This window comes from Callorhinus ursinus, unplaced genomic scaffold, assembly GCF_003265705.2.
Source record: "Callorhinus ursinus isolate GAN/ISIS: 27379988/994484 unplaced genomic scaffold, GSC_fseal_2.0 scaffold99, whole genome shotgun sequence".
Classification (NCBI taxonomy): domain Eukaryota; kingdom Metazoa; phylum Chordata; class Mammalia; order Carnivora; family Otariidae; genus Callorhinus; species Callorhinus ursinus.
Genome location: NW_027397161.1, coordinates 1378638 through 1402493, shown reverse-complemented (window position 1 = coordinate 1402493; position 23856 = coordinate 1378638). Strand labels below are relative to the sequence as shown.

Below are 23856 nucleotides of genomic sequence, written 5' to 3'. Positions count from 1 at the left end.
GGTGAGAGAAAGACTACAGATACAGGCTGTTTTCCTCCCAAAGTTGTAATAAATTCTCATCCATCCAAGTGCATTTGCATGTAGTCTCCCTGGGTCCTCCCCTTGTTGGCATCGACTTGGTAGAGACAGACAAGGAAGCCAAGTGATCACTGCCCTTCACAGTTTGCATCTGAGTGTCTCATGTTGGACTGTGCCTAGCCTCACCTCACCACAGCTAGACTGCTTCCTTTGTCCCATGAAATACACACCCTAGTTTCACTGATGCCTTTGAGGGTTTTACAGTGGTGCTTTACTTGCACTTAGCTCAAAAGCAAATAAAGGTACTTTGTGCATCTCTATCTTTTATTTAAAGTCATTTTTTTTATACTGGGAAGATATAGTTGAACACTCTGTGTAATTATATATAATTGTACTCTTTCTTTCAGTGAAGGTTTTTTGACTGACTTTTAACTTCGCAAATTCTTATTTTTCTTAAAGTGTTAACCTTAACCTTTTGGCCAATCTTTCAGTTAGAACTCTGTGACTTTTTCTGTTACAATTTCAACTTGGGGACAGTTATTTTGTTACTATTTAACCTTCCTACAGAATTTCTCATACAGTAGAACTTTTTTTGTTTTTAATCACAGTAATGTTTGGTATAAAGTCTTTTATAATCCCTGATGGAAGTGAATTTGTTGCATATTTTAGGATACAAAGAATAGTATTAGTGAATTGGCAAGAAGGAATTAGGCCTCTTTCGAACTGTGTATTTTGTCACGTTAAATTGAAATTTAAATAACATCACGTAAGCAAAACAAAAGCAGAAGTAAATTTATTAATTTATTAAAATGGCACTTTGTGCATGAAGTATGCTCTGGCTGTCAGAGGCAAAGGATCTTTGCAAAACCGCTGCCCTGTTGGGTGTTTATTTTAAACGGGAGCGATTGCCAACCAGTTCTCCTGCGTTTCTGTGGGATGCTTTGACTCTGCCTTTTGCACTCCTATTTATTAGTGCTTCTTGTGCGTTCATTGACCGCAATCCACCATTCTTTGCTTTCTCCTCCTGTTTCCACTTTCCTAAGAGTATCTACGAGGGAAACTTTGGGTGTGGCTACTTAAAAGAGAGGCGAGCGTCGGGACTAGTGTTTTGTGAAAATACTACCTCAGTCTATAGAGCACTATTTGTGAGTTCTCCAGTGTTCTTTCTTCCTTTTGTTTTAATGGAGACTGCTAGAATGTGGGCTGGGACTTCTAATGCCATCTACTCGGTGGTGGAATGGTGTGGCATGCGTTTTTAACTTTCTTGCATGATTTCAGTTACTGTGTGTGTGTTTCTTTTGTGCTTGTTTTGTAAAAGTAACACTGCTGTAACCAACTTTGGTGACTACATCTGAACAAACCTGGTGAGTCATGAAGAAGCCTAACGTTCTAAGCTGCTACCGGCCCATAAAAAGATAAAGATAAAAATTCTTGTGAGGAAAAAATGAAGCCATAATGATTAAAACTGATTTTCTTGTGGTTATCTCAATGTGAGATGTAAATATTTATTTGCAAGCTTTCAAAAAACTTCCTTAAATCCGCTTTTCCTCCTGACAAAACACAGAAGTGTCAGAATGTGGTTTTCCTGAAAGGTGCCAACTGTGCCCGAAGGGACGGTCAGTGAAGACAGAGTCCACCTGTTACCCTGCAAACTTACCTTCTCCCTCACTCTTTAACCAGCGCTCCTGAGGGAGAAGAAAATACATCGAGTTTATGATTCAGCTTCTTTTAAGGAACTTAATGGAATTTCCAGGAGTGGATAATTGAGCATCTCTAACCCTTATTTGGGAAGCTGATTCTGATCTCATTATGTCTGTTTCCTGGGGTCTTGCTCTGCGGCCTTGATTCCTGGTACTGTTCTTGGTGCTTTTAGCAGGTAGTGATTTTTACTTGCTTTGAGGTCAGAGCAGGTCACCAATGGCTTAGTCATTAGTCTAGAAAGTTACTCTTTCTAGACTGATTTAATAACTACTGAGATCCTTAAAGAGTTTTCATTTCTATTTCCATGTGCATTTTCAATTTATTCTTATTTTAAAAAGAAGGGGAGCAAAACTTGAAGAATAGGTATTTTGTCCCATTTTATAGCTGAGGGAAATCAAGACCCTGAAGGGTTTGGTGAGCTGTTGAGAGTCACGTAGGTAGGAAATGATAATCTCACTCTTTGCTTGTTCCTGTTAAAGGCATTTTAAAAGTCAAAATGAGGTCACTGGTGCCCATTGGCAACCATTCTCTGTCACTTTTTCATACAATGACTTTCTGTTTCTTAGTGGAAGGTTGTATTGTAAGCTGTGTCTATAAACGACAGTGTGTACCTCCCATGCATAAACTCTGTTGGTCTACGGTAGCTTCCCTAAGTTACTTTTTCTCATTCTGTAACTGCTTTTTTTAAAGGAGATATTTCTGACCTTGTGTCAAGATTTTTTAATTGCTTTATAATATTTAGCTAAGACATTGCTAGGTTATCAAAACTACCTTTCCTCCCGCATTATCAAAATCACGTACTAGTACTGCTTAATGATTCAAATATAGGCATCAATAAAGTGTTTTATAAAATAAATTTGAACGGATTTGATTGCCTTTTTTCTTTTTTAAATCCATTGGTTTTCAGTGTGAAGTTAAATCATTGCTTTCTCAGTTTTCCCCCAAAGGCCTGAGACCGTTGGTATTTCTAATAAAGGCCAGGCACAATGGACTCTTAGCTTCTACCTACTCAGAATACTTATTTTCCCACCCTGTGTATGCATTACCACCAGTGAGACCATCTGCAAACCCTTAGCACTACAGGACTTTCTCCTGTACTGGAAACAGCCCCTTGGCAGTGTAGACCGTCAGCACTTTGCCCTCCTTCTTTTGATCAAATTTTGGGCTGAATTTGAAACTGGAACGCTCAGGGTGTTCTCTGGCTCCCAGTGGCTAAGCAGCTTTACAACCTGAGATTTACATAATAGCACACATTTGCTGAGCACCTTCCAAGGGCTCTACCGGTATGCCTCATTTAGTGTCAGGCCCTCATGATCACTCTTCAGGTAGGAAAACTAAGACAACACATAGACTGTGAGGGACTGAGGTTAGGGACCCAAGACCACAGCTGGTCAGTAGCAGAGCTGGAATTTGAACTCTGCTGTCTACTCCATCCTAGTTTAAAGTGAATTCATTATCACTTCAAGTTTGTAAGTTCATAGAGCTGTCCATGGAGTTTATCTAAGATGAGTGTTCACACTGTTGCCTACTTTATACATAAAAATGCTAGCTGTATAATGTGAAGACCTTTGGGTTTGATGATGCTAGGTGCCATCTCACTTTTTAAAAGTACAGGTGGCATTACTTTAAAATCTTTAAAAACAAAGCGGGGGCACCCAGCTGGCTTAGTTGGGAGCACATGCGAGTCTTAATCTTGGGGTTGTGAGTTAAAGTCCCACACTGGGTGTAGAGACTACTTGAAAATAAAAGTCTTTAAAAGGTACAGGTCACTGTTAGTGCTTCCACTTATGGTAAACAGCCCAAGGGTGGAAGGTGCAGTAACATCCAGGGCTCATAGTGGGCTTGTATGAGTGCACCGGTGTGATCTGGCCTGTCTCTCCTGCAAGCCTGTGCAGCTTCCCACGACCTCACAGTGCTCCTCTAGCACCTGCACCATGGCCTCTCCTGTGTTGCTTTCACTGATGCATGTTAGAATAGTATGTGCACTTGGCCTAGATTACATCTATCCAAAGTGAGCTTCAGAAAAGGTTCTTATGACACCTGAAGATTGTCAGTCCTCACACCTCAGCGCAGTGGTCCCAGCCTCACCTGTCCAGGCTCCTGCTAGAGTCCAGTCTGGTGGGTCCCGTATTTTTGAAGCTCCACAGGCCACCTCAATGATCTGGCCTTTATGTCACATTAATTCCTTTTGGCCAAATGTTTTTATCTTCTCATCTGGAGCAGCCTGCCATGGCCACAGGAGGCAGGGAAGCTAGTGGTCCATCTTTCTTCGTTATGAAATCTGCTGTTTAATGAAAACATAATAAAAGCAGTTTGTCGTAGGAAGGTAATTACAACTAACATGATAAAATCTTTAATCTTAAATATTAGTCCTTGAAGGAGCTTGTGAAACAAATCAGTCTTGCCCTCTTGAAGGCAAGAAAGTAATGAATTTTTTTAAGAAGTCAATAAAAGTAGAACAATAAAACCCATAATAATAGAACTTTAAAGCCAGGACAGACTTTTGAAATGATGTGATCAGCTTCTGCATTTGATGCTTGGGAGAGAATGGGAGTGAAGTAGAGAAGGCCCACCCCTGCTGTGGTTTTGCACAAAGAAGGTAAATCTCCGAAGGAAGTAAAGTAGCATCTGCTAGGCTAGGGTATGAGCTGACTTGAGAGCAATTTGGGCATATACAGCCCATTCGTTTGTAGTTTAGGTAAAGCCTGTATTGTATATACGGTTGATATTTTAGGGGTTTATTCAAGTAAAGGATAGTAAATAGAACCCTTTCTTAAACTGTCACTCCTGGGTTTTTCAAATCTCAAAGACAAGAGGGCTGGGAGTATAAAAAGAACAATAATCCCAAAGGATCGTAGTAATCCTAGAGGAAATGTGTTTTGATATTTACAAAGGCTTATTCTAAGATAAAAACTTGGGCATAAAGAATTTTATGTGCTAAAAATGAGTTCTACTGGTTTTTTGTGTCATTATTGTTGGTGATTTTCATTTAAAGATTTTTTTTGTTCTCATAAATTTTCATGTCATTAACCTTACATAAACTCCTCATTGCATGTTTTATTAACCCTTGGTATATTCATTTTCTTCTGACTTGAAAGAGTAACCCATTAGAATTTAACCCTGATGTCTTGAAGAAGTCTGCAGTTCAGAAAGCTTTAAAGGTAAACTAATAGCTTCCCTTTGAAAAGTTAATTGAAACATATTGAAAGAGATGATGCTTTTTAACTCTTGTGGGTCTCTTGACAAATTGCGTTCCTACTAATGTAGTCATCAGTTGTCTAGTTAGAGGGGTCCTTTCTGTTACCCAAGGATTAGTAGTTAGAAGAATTTGTCAAGTTTGAAGATAAATTTTATAAAGTACCAGTACGGTAAATTAGACTTCTGTCTTACTGGTCTTAGGCAGCAGTATCTAAGATGGTTTTAAATCATCTGCATTTTAATTGGATTTGAATTTGTGAAAATGGTGAGATAGAAGGTTTATTTAAAAACTCAGCCGGTTTCTAGATTATGATTTCAAGACATTTCTTCCTTGTGCACTGTGACTCTCCGTGTAGAAATCACCTCTTCCAATATGCTGAGTTAGGGCCATTTTTTAGTCGGTGACCTCATGGCTTTTGGTGCTGCTGGGTTTGGGTGACAGATCTTTCGAGAAGCTTTAAATTTCATTAAATGAGGTATATTGAAAACTAAGCTCCACTCCCTAAAACAACATGAACATGTATTTTCTGGCTAAATTGTTAACTTTTCTGTGACTTAACGGCGTTTTATTATTTTTTCTCTGATTTCTTTGAACATTTTAGGCTTAAATATTTGGGGAGGGGTGGATTAAATGTTAATTGTTTTAAGAAAATTCTATCCAAAGGGATCAGGAATGTTTTTTTATCACTTCATGTAGGAAAATAAGTTCAGTTTTAAAAGTGAGGAAGACAAACAATGTCTGCTTTCCGACATAGTATTTATTAAGCCCTTACCTACCCTGAGATGAAGTGTGGCCTACCAGTGATTTACTCCTTCGCAGTACTAGTTGGCACAGCAGTTAAAAGAACTGCTCCCAGAACACTGGAAGGAATTAGATCAGCAGTCTCTCCTCACCATTTCTTTGATATCTGAAGGTCATTAAGCAGCAAGACATTATGGTTGGCATGAAGGCGACTGTCTGGGTTTGGACTGCAGTCTGGCCTACTCATCAGTGTGTGCTACAGCAGGGTGTTCAGCCCTCTGTTACTTACAGACTGGAAGTGATACGGTCTTTTTTGGAGTATCCGTAAATAAGATCATGCATGTAAAAGAGCTCAGTGTAGCTATTAGTTGTTATGACATCATTATATTTAAACCTGGCTTTTTTGGTACTGTGTCCATTTTTTAGACATGAAAACCAAGGTACGAATAGATGAAATATGTAGGTCTCAATAATCATTTGCAAACAGCTGAAATTTAATTCAAGACAGTCTAACTTAAAAACACTTATCTTTGGGGATGCCTGGGTGGCTCAGTCGGTTAAGCGTCTGCCTTCGGCTCAGGTCATGATCCCGGGATCCTGGGATCGAGTCCCGCATTGGGCTCCTTGCTCAGCAGGGAGCCTGCTTCTCCCTCTGCTTGTGCTCTCTCTCTCTCTCTGACAAATGAATAAATAAAAAATCTTAAAAAAACAAAAACAAAAACACTTATCTTGGGGGCACCTGGCTGGCTCAGTCAGTAGAGCATGTGACTCTTAATCACAGCATTGTGAGTTCAAGCCCCACGTTGGGCATGGAGCCTACTAAAAATAAAACGTTAAAAAAAATAAAAACTCATATTTTCATTTCACTATATATCTGACTTGTGCTCATGCATTTTGAATATTGCATCATGGTAGAAACTTAGTGATTTTACCTTATTTCATGAAATCTAAAACATCATTTAAAAATGCACCATTATTTTATGTACCACAAGAAAGAAAAGTTCCTATTAAGGCTTAATAGTGTTTATGTTTATTGGAAGAATTTTTAGGCTTAGGATAAATACAGATTTTTAATACATCACACACAACAAAAGGAAAATGGAAGCAAAATAAATCAGTTAAAGCAAGAACAACTGTCTCACTATTCGGACCTGCCTAAAAACAGGTACATAAAGTTACCAACTGTAAGTTTCATTCTGTTTTCAAGGGATGTTAGAAAGTTAAAAAAAAAAAAAGTGTGTCTCAGAATTGATAAGGTACGATAACTCTAGGAATGGATGGCTACTTTCTCAGAGATGAAGTAACTTATATTAGCCAGGAAGCAGTTTTTGTATCAATGCAGTTGCTGTATCAGAAGCCGCTGTAGCCTAAGACAGTTTTATTTCCCTGGAAAGTAACAGAATCCGGCCCGAAGCGCTGCTGTTCAGTTTCTCCAGCCAAAGGTAGCATCACAAAGGGAGAATGCCCCTCCTTGGAGGCCAGACTGTTACCTGGCCACACCCAACTGCAAGGGAAGTTCAGAAATAGAATTTTCATGTACAGAGGACTTGTGCTCAGGTGGAACTCCGGGCTTCCAGTATTAAAGGAAGGATTTAGGGGAAAAGTTAGTATTCTCTGCCATAGTAGTCTATAGCCTGGGGTATTTTTTTTAACAATATTTATTTCATTTTGCAGAATTTATTCTCATCAAAAAGATGAACCAGAAAATAAATTATCACAGTATGTTTGGGCCAGTAATATTTTATTCTGATAAGCATATTAATTTGATGCCTACTTCTGTCATTGCTGCAGTGTTGAGGATTGACTCTGAAATTATTTAAAAAACACTTTTGTGACCTTCTAATTAATTCCCACTAACACAGATATTTAACTGCATCTTCTTGTGGGGCTAAGTTATAAATAAACCTCATGTCCCATATATGTTGTGTTTTACTATGTTCTATCACCTGTCTGCTAAAGTATGCTTGTTACCATTTTTTTCTTATTCCTGAATTTTTCTCATATTTATATCTGCTTAATTTAATGCAATTCTAGATTGATGTTTATTCTTCCAGTCAGAATTACTTAGGAGCTGGTAAGCAAGATTTGATATCTGATAGCTACATGTTTGCACAGAACGTACTAAGTTAAAAACATGAAGACATCTCTGATACTTTATAGTATTTTTATTATTTCAACCAGGGGACTGTTCTGAATTGTACATTTCTACGTTTGCCCTTCCTCATGCTTTTCTGTTTCCATTCGCTGCACTTATTCATCTTCTTATGTGTGTAAGATAAATTTTGAGAGCTGGAATTAGCATTGAATCTTTTTGGAAGATTTCATTTTTCCAAAGTAACTTGCTTTAAAAATAAAAGACCTTAGCATTTAAAAATCATATACAAACAGGAATTTTCTTAATTTATCTCATGGTAGATATAATTTTGCTTTGGGATATGCTCAGCAATTATTTTCCGATTAAATTCTTCCCAGATATTCCCTGTAACTGAAGTATCAGAAATAAATAAAAATGACTATTAATATGAGCCAGTAATCTCCTTTTTAGTAAGCCCCATTTCAAGATGTATGCTTACTTATTTTGTCTGGTTTTGTTTTTGGATAGTCAGGGAAGAAAATAAACAGCAATCCAAACCCTCTTGTCCAGATGTCAGTTGGACACAAGGCCCAGGAGAGCAAGGTAAGATTCTGACTAGTTTCCTGTGATGTCACTGTCACCAGTTTTAGATGAGAACGGTCAGCTGGCTGATGGTATAGGCGTGAGATCATTGATTTCCATATCTTTCTCTTGTTTTCTCAAATCAGTCCACTCATAGATAGCCATACTTCTTTATTGGGTAACAAATATATTGTTCATTTTTAAAAATAATGCTAAAAAATATAATATGCTTTTTGCTTGATTTCATGGATAAATGACATGGGATAAATTTCTAAGTTTCCTTTGAAAGCTCTGTAAATGTTTTGTTTGAAAGATAACCAACAGTCCTTAAAACTCAACAAACACAATTCTATTCAAGAATTGAGAGGCATTACTGTTGCTGTAATGTCTTCCACTTTCTTAATATAAGAAAAGCATTTCAGGAATTATTTAAAGTTATAGGCCACTGTTCACTTTTAAATGCTCACGGTTTAGGAAGCTTCATGACTTTCCAGCATTATGTAGAGGGAGAGGTGGGACAGAGGGCAGACGAGGTCTTGTCATTGGGGTGGGCACACAGTTGGGGATTCCCTGACCCACTTTGGGCCGTCTCCGTCTTTGAACACTGTCACAATTAATATATAATAGCACAGGCTCAGTAAATAAATGTCTTGGAATTTAATTAAAGTCATCCTAAGCACAGTAAATGAATAAACAAAGTCTTAGTAGCTCTTTTCCACGTAAAATATCACAAAGTTGACATTTGGTCATTTCTTTCAGATTCGGTACAAAACCAATGAACCTGTGTGGGAGGAAAACTTCACCTTCTTCATTCACAATCCCAAGCGCCAGGACCTCGAAGTCGAGGTATTTTATTTGCATTTTTTAATAGAATTGTAGAAATACAACGAACATACAAGTCGCTGCACAGATTTAAAGAGTACAATTTATGGGACTCATCATCGTCATCGATAAATCTTTGTCAGACTTATCCCTAAGTATTTCATGCTTTTTGATATGTAATTTTTTTTCAATTTTCAACTTTTGATGGTTGTTTCTAGTATCTAGAAATGCAACTGACTTTTGTATATTGATATTGTACTTGGTTATTCTCAGCTTTTTATGGATACTTTAGGATTGCCTTCTATATGGAAGTCAGGTTTTCTGCTAATGATGTTACTTCTACTTCTGTGTCTCCAGTTTGGGTACCTTTCACTTCCTTTTCTTGCCTTGTTGCCCTGCCGTGGCCTTGCCACCTCTGCAGTGAGTAGACATCTTTGCCTCCTTCCCGCTCTTAAGGGGAGAGCCTCAGGATTTCACCATTAAGTCTGTTGTTTTCAGAAGTTTCCTTCTACTCCAACTACTAACTAGTTTGCTCAGTGTTTTTTTCATGGATGCGTGTTGAATTTTCTAAAAGGCTTTTGTACAGCTATTGAGATGATCATATAGCTTTTTCTTTTATGTTTGTAAATATGGTAAAATATATTGTTGATTTTCAAATGTTAAACCTTGCAAACCTTTATTTGGGGTCAAACTCCACTTGGTCATGATGAGGTATCCTTTTTATGTGTTTAATTTAACTTGCTAAAATTTTGTGATGAATTTTTGTATCTTAGTCATGAAGGATACTATTTGTAAGTTTGTTTTCCTGTAATGCTAGTTTTTGTATCAGGGTAATGCTGTCCTCATAGAAGGATTTGGGGAGTGTTCTCTCCTGGGCATTTTTCTAGAAGAGTTTATGTAGAATTGGGTTTTTTCCTCACGTGCTTGGAGGATTCTACCAGTGAAGCCATCTTGGCCTGTAGTTTTATAAGAAGGCATTTAAATACAAATTAATTTCCAATAATATAGATCTGTCTAGGTTATTTATTTTTTCTTGATGATTTTTTTATTTATGACTTTCAGGGAATTCATCCATTTCATCTAAATTGTTGAATTTCTTGGCACAACATTATTCAGAATATCCCTTTAATGTCCCAGAAAGATGTCCCCTTTCTTGTTCCTGATATTGGTAATTTTCCTGTTCCCTCTATTTCTCCTGATCAGTGTGGCAAAGGGTTTATCAGTTTTATTTTCTTAAAGGACTATCTTCTGTTGTTTCTGATGAAAAGTCTGCTGTTGTTAAAGTTTAGAAAATTTTTGGCCAGTACTTGCTCAAATTTTTTCCTGCCTCAAGTGTCTCTTCTGTTGTCAATCCCATCCTGTGTGTTTTTCATCTCAGACATATTTTTCATCTTAGAAGTAAACATTTGGATCTTTTTCTCTTCCATGTCTTTCCTCTACCTTCTCGTGTTTAGTGTGTGAGAGTTTTTGGTACCTTGTTACTCATTCTGTCATCTGTATAATTGCTGGATCTGCTTCTGTGAATTACTTTCCCTCCTCTTGGGTCATATATTCCTGCTGCTTTGGTTGCCTGGTCATTTTTCATTATGAATTTTACATTATTGAGTGCTGGGTTTTTGTATTCCTTCAGATATTTTGGAGCTTTGTTCTCATTTGCAAGTAAGTAACTTGGACACTGAGCCTTTCAAGGTTTGATTTAAGTTTTGTTAGGCAGGCCCGACAGCGTTCAATCTTGGGATCCTGTGGCCTTGCTAGTCTGCCCTAGTGTTAGGAGATTTCTCCTCCCTCTTTGGAATGGATACTCTCTGCAGCCCTTTGTGCTCTGGGAATTGTCCCCTGCTCCTCCTGGGGCATCTTTCCTGGCCTCAGGTAGTTGGCTCCCTCATGTGCTGATTGGCTGAAGATGAGGGGTCTTCAGAGGCCTCTGGCTCTCTTTGGAACCTCCTGCTCCCTGCTTTCTTCACCCTTCCTCACTCAGGGCAACCCCTCACATCTCTCTGGGGTCCTCATGCCAGAAGCATGGCCTGGACACCAGCTAGGCAGGAAATAGTTGTCAGGCTCACCTCACTTGGTTTCCATGCTCTCAGGGCACTCCTGTGTCCAGTGTCTCACGTTGTCCAGCCCAGAGCCCATCATCCCGAACATTTTGTCTGGTTCTTAAGCTAACATGGGTGATAAATTTAGGTCTGGCTCCTCCATCGTAGCCAGAAGTAGAAGTCCTCTGCATGTTTGAACATATATAATATATATAAATTACATACTTGGGAGGAATCCGAGCTTCTTGAATGCACACCTGTTACTCTCAGTGGTCATATATTCCGCCCTCCTGTCACATGAGCTTCAAGGAAAGCGCCAAATGGATTGCGCAGCTTGTGCGCTCGTTCCCGTTGCCAGCATGCTAAACGTGCACAACCCTAGTTCTCTCCCCTTTTTCTTGGTTATGTCCTGTTTCCCAGCATTCAGTCTTTGAGAAGTTTAAGGGCCTTCATTTTCGGTCTGGCTTGTACAACTCTGACTTCGTTCCCCAGCCTCTTGAGATCGTGAGGTCCGAGAGGGCATGTCCTACAGTGGGGTTAGGGTTAGCTCCTTGTCTGCCGGTCGTGCCCAGCCTGGTCCATTATTCTGTGTTAGCTGTTTTATATTTCTACATTCTGTTTTATACAGAATATGTATGTTTAGCTAATTATTGTATTTTGTATTTGTCTAGCTAATTTTTTCTTCATAAATCGCACTATTTTTCAAATAATTACAGGATCTTTAACTTTATTATTTTTTTTAAGATTTTATTTATTTAAGGGACTCCTGGGTGGCTCAGTTGGTTAAGTGTCTTGCCTTCGGCTCAAGTCGTGATCTCAGGGTCCTGGGATGGAGCCCCACAGCTGGCTCCCTGCTCAGCGGGGAGTCTGCTTGTTCCTCTGCCCCTCCCCCCTGCTCGTGCACACATGTGCTCACTCTCTCTCTCAAATAAATAAAATCTTTTTAAAAATGCTTTTGTGATTACAGTTTAAAAAAAAATAAGCAATCAGGCTTTTAAGTGTTCGTGTTTAGTTAGGGTCTTTGACCACTTACTTTCATATAGCCCATGAACTCTCCAGAATTCTTACTCTATTTGGTTAAACTATTTTGTATTCCTGGGACGCCTGGATGGTTCAGTCAATGGAGCATGCAACTCATGATAGGGTCATGAGTTCAAGCCCCACATTGGGCATGGGGCCTACTTTAAAAATAAGAATATGTTTAAAAAAACAAAAGACTTTTTGTATTACAATAATTTAACAGGAATAGTACGTGTTACAGAAGTAATGCTGAAGGTTATTATTCAGGAGACAGAAATTGCCATGCATTTAAAGTGGATACTATAAATTTTCAAAACAACCAGGTAGATTTTGAATAGGGACTGCTTAAAAGGCACTTAGAAGGGGCGCCTGGGGGGCTCAGTCATTTAAGCATTTTTCCTTCGACTCAGGTCATGATCCCGGGGTCCTGGGATCAAGCCCCGCGTCGGGCTCCCTGCTCATCGGGAAGCCTGCTTCTCCCTCTCCCTCAGCTGCTCCCCCTGCTTGTGCTCTGTCTCTGTCAAATAAATAAATGAAATCTTTTTAAAAAATAAAAGGCACTTAGAAATGTTTTTCTCGGGGCGCCTGGGTGGCTCAGATGGTTGAGCGTCTGCCTTCGGCTCAGGTCATGGTCCCAGCGTCCTGGGATCGAGTCCTGCGTCGGGCTCCCCGCTCCTTGGGAGCCTGCTTCTCCCTCTGCCTCTCTCTCTCTCTCTCTCTCTCTCTCTGTCTCTCATGAATAAATAAAAATCTTTAACAAAAAAAAAAGTAATGTTTTTCTCCATAAACAAGTATCACCAGTAGAAACTTGATAGACGCATCACCATGAATGTGTATTGTCACCATTTTCACAGAATTTAAGACGTGTCTTCCTAATCTTCACATCTGTGTAGACTGCTGCCTCTCAACTCAGGGTTCTAATGGATTCCTAAAACACAGTGCTCCTTTTGTGCTCATAACTGTGTGGTGAGGAGGTGACAGGCACATGGGGCTTGAACACACTGTAACCTCACTCATCACAGTTCTGAGGGTGTCCATTGTGTCAGTCATTTATGAGAACCCTACCCAGAGATGGCAGAAGTGTTTTTTTTAAAGACTGGAATTTGGACATTTATATGCTTTCTGTCTTTACCTTCAGAGCTAAGTGTGTTCTGTCGTGTGTCCCTCAGGTCAAAGATGAACAGCATCAGTGTTCTCTGGGGCATCTGAAGATCCCTCTCAGTCAGCTGCTTACCAGCGATGACATGACCATGAACCAACGATTCCAACTCAGTAATTCAGGTCCCAACAGCACTCTGAAGATGAAGATCGCTCTCAGGGTACTGTAGTCTTCTGCAGCACATGCAGGAGTGGACAGGGTAACGGGCAGCACTGCCGACGCTCGTGGCACTGCTCCAGAGTGTGGCAGAGGGCATGGGGCACTCGTCTGGGGAGCAAGGAAACCACTGCTGACGGTTTCCAGGTGACTAAGGGAGAGCTGATTGAGGCCTGGACTCAGATCTCTGCCCAAGTTGGTATTTCCAGATTGCTTGAGCAGGCCAAATTAAATTTTCAAAGGTCATTCAGGAGAGAAAATTTAATAAAATTCTACAAGGTGGTAGAAATTACAAACAAAAATTTTTTTGTCTAAAATAGACAGTGATTCTTGTGAGTGTCTAAGGAAATGTTCAAAATTAATAAAGTTGGCAAACAGATGAAAAATGCTAAAACTCACTGATTTTTAAAATGCAAATTAAAAAGAACCCACTTTTTAAAAAATGAAAGCAAACTTAGTGGAGGGTGCATTGTACATGGTCTCTTTGCACTTGGTCCCAACTCTGGGGATTGGTACAGTTTCTCCAGAAAGGCCTGCAGTGTCTCCAGGCCATAAGCGATAGAGCCCCTTGAACCAAGAACCTTTTCTCTGCAAGTCTGACTTTCAGGAGGAAGACACAGTGCAGAGAGACCATGAACATGAAGATGTTTTCTGCAGCTTTATTTTATAAAAGCGGGAAAAGGTGACACTGATACAGTAACCCCAGGGTTCAGGGTTTGTGCAGTACAGGCTCTGCTCAGTGGAGTATTGCACACCTTGACACTACAGATGAAAGCCAGCAAAGTAAAGGGTCCACGTGCTCACACAAGCTGAGGAGCGTGAGGCCTGCTCCTGCATCAGGGCTGCTGTGTGTGGTGGCCCCCTGGAGAGGGTGTCCTCGCCTCTCATCCTTTCTCGGGGGCACTCGGCTCAGGCTCACCCAGCAATGACTTCACCCCACAACTGTGCAGGAATGCGTGCAAATGGAGGAGGCTGAAGAGAACACACAGATGCGACATTCACATCATGGAAGTGATACTTTGATTCATTAGACTTTGCTTTTTCTAAACTGACTGTAATATGGCGTTATTTTAATAATAGAGTAGCTGAACATACACTAGACTGTTTATAGTGTTTTGTGCCGACTTTTAAAGAAACATTTGCAAATGAATAAATCTGAAGCCATTCAGGTAGCAGGCTGTTCTAGTGTCCCTGATTTTAACTTCATGTTTATTTCCACCTCTAGGTACTCCAACTCGAAAAGCAAGAAAGGTCTCCAGACCACCAACATTCAGCTCAAGTAAAGCGACCCTCTGTTTCTAAAGAAGGGAGGAAAATATCGGTGAGATCTCAGATGTCTGCATCGCCAGGCTCTGGTGACAGCAGCACAGCCCCGTGCACGCCAGTAATCGGGAGCAGCGATAAGCCTGGTGTGGAAGAGAGAGCCCAGCCTGTGGAGGCCAGCCCCCAGGGGCCACGAGACCTGGGCAGAAGCTCCTCCAGCCTTCAGGCCAGTGCCACCTGCTCGCCCAGCCACATCTCCGTCAAGGAGCCCACCCCAAGCATAGCCTCAGACATATCACTGCCCATCGCCACCCAGGAACTTCGGCAGAGACTGCGGCAGCTAGAGAAGTAAGTAGACATCCCATCCCCTTTGTATTTGTCAAATCAGAGCACACACCTTTCATGCTGTAGGGAGGGAACATCATTTTAAGTTAGTTAAAAGAACTTCACATGGCTTTGGCCTTTTGCTCACTGAGTCTTTGACTTTGAAAATAAACCTGCTGTTTTCTAGGACCTAATATTTGGCTCATTTGAGGGTCAGGAAGCAGTGGGGTAACAGGTTCCATGAGTAGGAAAGATGTGAAGCCGTGGTGTGGCTGTCCTCAGACCAGGAAGGCAGGGTCTAGATCTGATGTGTTCTCTTAGCACAGCGATTGTGTGTGTGCCCTAAGAACAGGTCCTGTGTGCTCAGCGTTACGACCACTGGCCGTGGTTTTCTGGTGTTCAGATTCATAGATGTGCCCCAGGGTTCTTGAGAGAAGGAGGAAAACAGCTTACAGTTATCACAAGCTTCATATGTTAGCCTTTTCCTCCCAGCGGAAGGAGTAAACTTGCCCTTTGAAGCCGTTCTTCCTGTCTGTTGTTCTCAGAGGTGTGTTGAGGAATCGGAAGTGGAGGCAGAGATGAAATGAGTGCTCCTGGGGGTAGAGGAAGCATGCAGGTCTGTGACCCACACTCAGCATGCTTTTCTCCTCTGTACCTTCTCACGTCCACTATTTTGGAAAAAAGAAGCCAGTCCCTTCCTGCAGTTTTAAATAAGAAAGTACTTTTTATCAGGAGCCAAATTTGGGGAGTAGCTGGGTTGATCTTGGGGGACGTTGCGCTGGGGCAACTGTTGGTGGTCTTGGGAGTCTGTGCTTCAACCCCGAGAGAGAGAAAGCGAGGGGTAGTGTTTTGTCAGAGAGGCTGCCAGTAAAAATCAGAGCAAGCAACGTGTGGGGCTTTGAGAAAGCATACGTGGGTTTGGGTAGTGACGGAATTGATGTTTGTAATTAGGAGACCTCCGAGCCTCATCAGTTCTGAATGACTAAGTTATGTTGAAGCCTTACTTGAAATGTGAGTTCAGCTGGTTGATTAAGAGTTTGAAGTTCAAATTTTGTTCAAGTCCATGGGTAATTTGGTTCCTTCTTGTGCCAGTGACACACAGCCCTTCAGTTCTGAGGAGAGCTGTAACTTTCTGCTTTGCTTCCCCAGTGGGACAACCCTGGGGCAGTCGCCCCTGGGGCAGATCCAGCTGACCATCCGGCACAGCTCACAGAGAAACAAGCTCGTGGTGGTTGTGCACTCCTGCAGGTGAGCAGGGTAGCCATTACATGGGGAGCAAAATACTGAGTTCTAGCCTCACCAAACAGACGAATTTATTTCATCTTTAAAGAACAAAGTCATGAGATTGTACTGTAATCCTAGTATTCAGTGTTGTATTCTTGCTTTGTTCTCGACATTGTTTCATAAGTATTTTCTATTCATAACCATTTTGGTTGCTTTGTAATACACTCTTCAGCTGCCATCCTGGATGTTTAGATTGTCCACATGTAACATAGTGACGAACATATCTTTCTTTTTTCTTGAAATGTCTCTTTGTGATTAAATTTCCAGGAGTAAGTTTATATCAATTCAAAGGATCCAAAAAAGTTTATGGGATCATGATAGGTATTGCCAATAGTCTTTCAAGACTATTTCTGGAGCATACCAGTTGACATTGGCACCCAAAGGTACAGGTGTGCCTTTCCCACCCTACCCTCCCAATCGAGAATAGTTTATTGTGCAGTGTACTAATTTATTAAGTGTAACATGAGATGACAATGTTGCTTGAATTTGTGTTAGATTAGTGATGATAGTATGCAGCCAACTAATTATTTCCCTTTTAGGTAACTTGTCCATCTCAGTAGAAGTTATGATATAAATGCATGACATAAATATTTGGATCTTACAAAAGACTGTTAGAAACATAGGAAGTTAGAATTAGTGACATTTAGAAATATTATATAAATGGGTTCAGTTTTGTACCTGTTTATTGAGCACCTCATGTATTCTTGCTGTGAGGTAATTACTGTCATAGAGGACTCTCACCAGATAATCCCCTAAGTAGATTTTCAGGTTGATCAATAAGTGCGTAATTTGAAGTGGTTTCATATCATGCTTGACTGTGTTTGGCTCAGACCAGTTGTCCTAGGAGAAGTGCAGCATGGGCTGCACAAAGGAGGTGAAAGGTTCAGGAGAGCAAAGGACAGAGAGTGGAGTGAGCAGCCTGAGCCCGCACAGAGGAGGGTGCGTGGCCTCGCTGGGGTCTCCCGGAAGGCTGCTTACCTTGGCTGTGAGGCCGACCATACTCCCTCACTGGGAGAAGACAGACAGTATAAGTACTGTGGAAAGGTAAACCAGCAGTTGCCATTTTCAAAGCAGAGCAAGGTATCAGAATGTCCCCCAAATACTGGGCTCAAGAAATGGAGGCAGAAGTCGCCTCCGCCAGCAAGTGAGCACAGGGCAAAGACAGAAGCACACTTTGCTCCTTTGTGCTTCTCAGTGGTTTAGATAAATGGGAAATCAGAACAGTGAATTTGAACGTGACGCTAATTGTCATTTTCCTAGATTCTAATATCTAGTGTTCTCTGGTTTGTGTCATAAGAAATCTCATTGCCTTCTCTGAAGATGGCTCTGACCCCTATGTCCGCATGTATTTGTTACCAGACAAGAGGAGATCAGGAAGGAGAAAAACACACGTGTCAAAGAAAACACTGAACCCCGTGTTTGACCAGAGGTATGGTGTTTACTTCGGTGGGGCGGGGCGGGGGGGGTGTGTGGAGACAGACTGTTGAATCCTCAAATAAGGAAGGCTCGATCAATACTCTTGAATGACTAACGCATTCAAACCAACACTGTTGGGAAGTATCAGTGAAAAACTCCAGATTAGCACCCACAGACTTGTCAGCATAAATAAATAAATACTTTGAACTTCATCTAGAAGCACTAAACCTAGTAAGTCCAAATTGTGAACATTGTGGAAGGACTCATGATTGAGGACCTTAAAGAACTTTATTTTGTGGGGTGTATCTATTGATTTTTCTGAGTTATAAATAAAAACTGAGAATTTAAAATTTTTTCTTCAGATTCTTTAAATTCTAGTTAGTGAACATACAATGTAATATTGGTTTCAGGAGTAGATTTCAGTGGTTCATCACTTATATATAACACCCAGTGCTCGATTTTACATTTTATTTTAAATAGCAGTAATAAACCTATAACATCTTAAAATATTCTTCTGAAAAACAACTAGTTTCCAAAACAATAAAAAATATATATATATAAATAAATGGCATTATTGTTTAACATTTTTGCAGATCTCTTTAATGGTTTGTCTTAATAAAGGTCCTACTGCTTCTGCTGTCAGTCTGATGTGCTCATCTCCAGAGAGGGTCTCGGGGGCCTCTGGGGGCCTCAGGTCACATTTAAATAAGTCTTAGTCTGTGCAAACCGGGTACCTTACATTACAGTCTCTGTAGCTAAAAATCCACCAGCATTTTGGGAAATAATAAAGTCAGATGGTGTCAAAGTATCTGTTGCTTGTGTTTACATTTATCTTTAAAGGGACTGGTCGTTTTATCATAACTTCATGCCAACAACTCTATCTAAACCAAGGTCATAAACTGACAGGTGTGCACCAAATCCTGGTGTGGGTGTGTTTTGACAGTGTTCTCACTTAGCCCCCAGCATTTAAGGATTCAGAGACCCCACCTGCAAGTCTGGGTTTCTAGCTGCTCCATCCAGCTCCATGGAAAGGCCGGCTGCATTCCAGCCACGTCCCTGCAGGACCTCAGGCTCTCTGTCCGCTGGTTTACCAGAGACCCTGCCTCACGATCGCCAGACACCAGCCAGCTTTGAGGACTTGGTGTCCTGGAGGCATTTTGGTTTGTGGCATCTGACTTCAGCCATTAAAAAGTGCACTGCAGATCTGTTCACGTCCATGAGGCTGTGTCACTTATTTCGTTCACCCAGGCGTTTTATCTAGTGTTCTGTAGTCTTTAGGCCTGGATGAGTGAACTGGTCTGGACCCTCTGCTGTGTCCTACAAACGTCCCCAGTCCCCCATCCTTACAACTACTCTAAATACAACAGCCCTCCCCACACATGAGGGAGCCACAGGCAGTAGGGCCTTTCCCATAATCAGGATGCAAGAGTCACCACGTATGTTTGGAAAATAATGGGAAAAAAATGTTTTTGAGTCTTCATGAAATGCCAGATCCAAACGCTGCACAGAACTCAATTGTGTAATAAAAAATCATCGTAACATTTGGAACTGTCTCATAAGCAGAAATATCATTTTTTAGTTATAATAAAATACAATAAAATTATGGGGAAATTTAAGGAAGGTCCTCTTTTTTCCATGTCAGCTTTGATTTCAGTGTTTCATTACCAGAGGTACAGAGGAGAACGTTGGATGTAGCAGTGAAAAACAGTGGCGGCTTCCTGTCCAAAGATAAAGGGCTTCTTGGCAAAGTAAGTTTGAAAAATATCCTTGGTCAGTTCCTATATTTTATAAACATTAAACACTTACCCAAAGTGCATTTTTTTTAAGACCATACTTAAATAAGTGGAAAGGGGTGAACTTCCTCTATAACTATGCTTATTTATAAAATAGTGGACTATGAAAGACCATGTTGTCTAAAACCTGAGTACATTTGAAGATTATTTTTAAGTTTTCATTGTTTTTACAGATTCATATTGTTGGCATATTATTCATCTCACAAATTAGTGGCTTTATTTCTCTGAATTTATTCTAGTCTTTGTCTAAATTCACATGTAACTCTTGCGTAAAATTATATATTCTTTAATATTAAATGTACAAGAGGTCAAGTTAGGGAAGAGGAGTTTTCAATTATAGATCCCAGTTACCAGTGATCCGTCCCATCTGTGCTGCCATGAATGGCACTTGAGCCAATATCCCTGTAAATTATCTGCACCGATTCTTCTTAATAACTCAATTTTGAGACTGCTGGATACAGGGTGGAGCTCTTGGATGTGATCCACTGTATCATTCATGGGGGGGTCATCAGGGCCCAAAACACTGACAGAGCCTCAAGATAACAGAGAGTGGGTTCCATCCTGAGGCAGGAAGAGGTTGGAGAGGCTGGGAGGATGGTAAGGGGTGAGCAGGGGCTGCTCCACCCACTGTAACAAATGTTGTTCCACCAACAGGTGTTGGTTGGTCTGGCGTCTGAAGAACTAGCCAAGGGTTGGACCCAGTGGTGAGTGTCCCACCACAGACGAGCCCCGTGTGTTTACTTCACAACACTCTCCCCAGTTGACCTCACGTCTGTCCCCCTCTCCCTATGCACCCCTAGGTACGACCTCACGGAAGATGGCACAAGACCACACGTGGTGACGTAGTCCATGCCGGGCGCGAGGAGCCTGCCACAGTGTCCCCGCCCACCCTTGTGTGCTCAGAGCACACCCTCCCGCACATGTACCAATACTGTTTTTATAATTTCAGTGTATTTAGTTATATAAATCTTCATAGTTTTATAAACCATGTTGACATTTTAGGCATATTTGGCCAATATTATCATTAGATTTTGTATGTTTAATTTTCTGTAGTATTTCACCAGTTATTATAGTGTGTAATAAGGTAGCAGTTAATCACCATGTCACGTAAAGGTGTATGTCAGTTATATCTACTAGGGAGCAGACGTATGTATATTGCTTTACTGTCGCCTTGTTTTGTACACACTGAGGTACACTATGCCATGTAAATAGACTATTTTTTATAATCTCTACATGCTGGTTTGAATTCTGAAGAAAATGGATTAAGGAAATATATTTTTTTCTTCTAAAATGTATGAAATTCTTACGACAGATAATCATTTTGTCTTTGCAGGGTAAAGTTCTCAGTGACCAATTTTATGGTGTTTCTTTTTTTAAAACAGGCTGAAAGTTTAAATATTAGTATTCTTCTGCCCATCATGAATGACGGAAGTATTCAAAATATTACCAGTTTCATAAATATAAAGATGTATTATTGAGAGTTAGTTGAAGTGCTTATAAGGAAAAGTGTGTAACTGAGTAATACAAAATACTAAGAGCATTGTCATATTCATAAATCATGGTGCACTAATTTGAAATTTCTTATGTAAAATGAAATGTCTTAAGTTTATTTTTAATTGCTTGATATAACTTATTCATGAAGTAGTACACAGATACACAGTTATACTTCCTAAAATATAATACAAATTTCCAATGTTAGCACTTAGGCTATTGTGAAACCATCCGTCATGAGCTTTGTTAATTTTCAGTGTTTTCCCAGCCTGTGAAGACAGGCTCACATGCTCACCATAAAGTTTGTGGGATAGATCTGGTAAGTAGGTAGGAAGTTGTTTTAAAAACCAACAGCTCGTCATTCATTCATCGTCAGTGCGACATCATCCGTCGGACCCTGTGCGCGAGGCCATGCGCTGCTGGGACCAGAGGGTTCCAGCACGGCGGCTGTTGACTTTAAATAACCATTTCCTGAGTCTCTTCACTTGATGCCATGACTGACCTCAGTATTGGGATATTGTGATTCTGTTTTTATTTTGGAATACTTGTTTTCTTTTTGGATTATTGTAGCATGTTTTGTATCCTCGAGTCCCAAGCCTCTTGGGGGATGAAGCTCTGCAGCAGTGTCGTGCATGTGTCCGAGAAATGTATGATGCAGATGACTTCCTCAGCCAGGAGAACATTCTATATCATGTATGCAGATACTGGGGGAATAGAACTTTGCGACTAAAATTGGAGATCTTACCATAAATCGTCTCGTGGACTCACGGACTGCTCATGTGACCAAAATACCAAAGTGCCTGTGGTGGACGCTGATTGTTATTCCTGCGCACGTCTGCCTTCCAGCAGATTTCATGTTTGTTTTCATTTACACTTGGAACCATGGGTTTGTTTATAATGGCGTCTATAGTTCACAACACATTTCATGTAACCATAAAGACAGTATAATCTCACTGTTTCCTAGTTAATGAAACTTCACTATAAACCATGTTCAATGTACAGGAGGAAGTTTATTAATATATCGATGCACACATAAACATGCACACAAAAAATTTAACTGTGGTATTTTAGTAGCATGATAAAGGCAGGTAATTACTTACTAAATCTAGTTGCCTGCCCATGGTATTAGATTTATTAAAGATTTGTTTTTTTAATTCAGTCTGTTGAAGGGCTTCTGGCATAATCTATAAAAAGAGAACCACTCACTGGTTCCATACCAATAATTTTTACCAACATCCTAAACGTGGGTTTTGCAATCATGTGCTCACCAGTAGGTACATATTTACTTTATGGAATGCTTTATTTAAGTAATGAGGCAAAATAAATACAATGAAAGGTAGAAAGCCAGTTAGCAGCATGACACGTGCCTTGTGATACAGGGACTGGGGAACCTGGAGACAGACACATCTGCAGGTTCTGAAGCCTCTGGCAGTGGGCTTCATTCTGCTTAAGAGGAAAGAGAAAGGAAAGGGACTATTCTGAAGATATAAAACGTTTCCCGATGCAATCCTGTCTTTTGTGGCAAGATGAGCATTCAATGAGAAACTCATACCCTGTGGGGAGGCTTGAGAATTACTGTCGAGGCCAGACTCCAGGATCCTGGTGATGGAGAACACTTGAGTTCTCAAAATGTTCATCACTGATTCAATAATCACTTCATCCAGGAAAAGGGAATGTTAACTTTTCTATATTAAGCCAAACCAATGGGAGGAAAATTAAATGAATTTGAATTCTGTTAGTTTTTACATGTGGGTTGCCTATCCTGTGCCTTAAAGTATGGAAGTTTGGCGGTGTTGTTTTCAAGTTTCAGATCATAGCTGTATTCAACTTACATTCTATACTAGGAGAATTCATTCGCAGATATGCTTCATCAGGAGGTCAGCCCTTCTCCAAGAACCTAAGCTCAGTGTAGACCAGTGTGTATAAACTCTGGTCGTCACCCACTGCAAATGGAAAACAGAGGGTTTTTTTAATTATTATGATAGAATGTCCTTTTTGATCGACTAATTTTACATGACAGTGCATGTATTTATTCAATAAACTTTTATGTTCGCTAACTTGTGATTTGTTTTTCCTTTGTCTTTTGAAATGAAGTTTTTAGTGTGGGATCAAATGATTTGAAAAGTAGATATAGTACATTATTTATCCATGCTGTGTGTGAATTCTTTCATTTCTAAAAGAACATGAGATCATTGATACTAGTCCTCTTATATTCCCATCTTTTTAGTCTTCATGCCCAAGGTGGGGCTCAAACCCACAACCCTGAGATCAGGAGTCAGATGCTCTAACAACTGAGCCAGCCAGGTGCCCCTCTCTTGTTCCCATCTTAATTTGACTCTCCTCTGCCTGCTTTAGACTTGGAGTCGTGAAAACAGCTCTTATGAAAGACAATCACAAGTAGAAAAAAAACAGTCTTTAAGGGTCTTTTGTACGTAGAGTTCTGAGAAGTGATGACACAGAGAGGCTGGCTGGATCAGGTGGGAAAGCATCAAGCCAGGCCCTGCCGGTGCCCACGGCCACTGCAAACCCGGCCCTTCTGGCTCCTTTACCATCTTCAACCAGACTGTGAATGTGGACGAACACGAGTTTTAGTTCCAGCCCCTGTTTTAATATTTACTCTGCATTCTGCTTGACAACAGTGACACCATGGTTTCCCAGTTTGTATCTGCAGTACAGACTCTGCTGCTGGGCTGAAGACCCGTTACCCCAGTGCCTCCTTGGAAGGCCTCACGGTGTGTCTGTCTGCCATCAGCCGAGGAGGTTGAGATGGAGACCTA

The 23856-nt window shown here is 40.6% G+C and overlaps 1 protein-coding gene across 2 annotated transcripts in view; it reads left to right on the top strand.

Annotated features, from left to right (window-relative positions):
* The window catches only part of ESYT2 (extended synaptotagmin 2), an 85561-nt gene extending 62425 nt beyond the window's left edge, over positions 1 to 23136 (top strand). Inside the window, exons 14-23 of one of the 2 annotated variants that reach the window (XM_025859113.2) lie at positions 4818 to 4880; positions 8262 to 8336; positions 9075 to 9161; positions 13363 to 13512; positions 14734 to 15119; positions 16245 to 16343; positions 17677 to 17808; positions 19438 to 19543; positions 20243 to 20292; positions 20389 to 23136. In XM_025859113.2, coding sequence (XP_025714898.1) covers positions 4818 to 4880; positions 8262 to 8336; positions 9075 to 9161; positions 13363 to 13512; positions 14734 to 15119; positions 16245 to 16343; positions 17677 to 17808; positions 19438 to 19543; positions 20243 to 20292; positions 20389 to 20434 — 1194 coding nt within the window. In that variant the 3' untranslated portion in view covers positions 20435 to 23136. The remainder of the gene's footprint in view (positions 1 to 4817; positions 4881 to 8261; positions 8337 to 9074; positions 9162 to 13362; positions 13513 to 14733; positions 15120 to 16244; positions 16344 to 17676; positions 17809 to 19437; positions 19544 to 20242; positions 20293 to 20388) is intronic. The other variant, XM_025859114.2, reaches the window with a different exon arrangement.
* Positions 23137 to 23856: the final 720 nt, after the last annotated feature.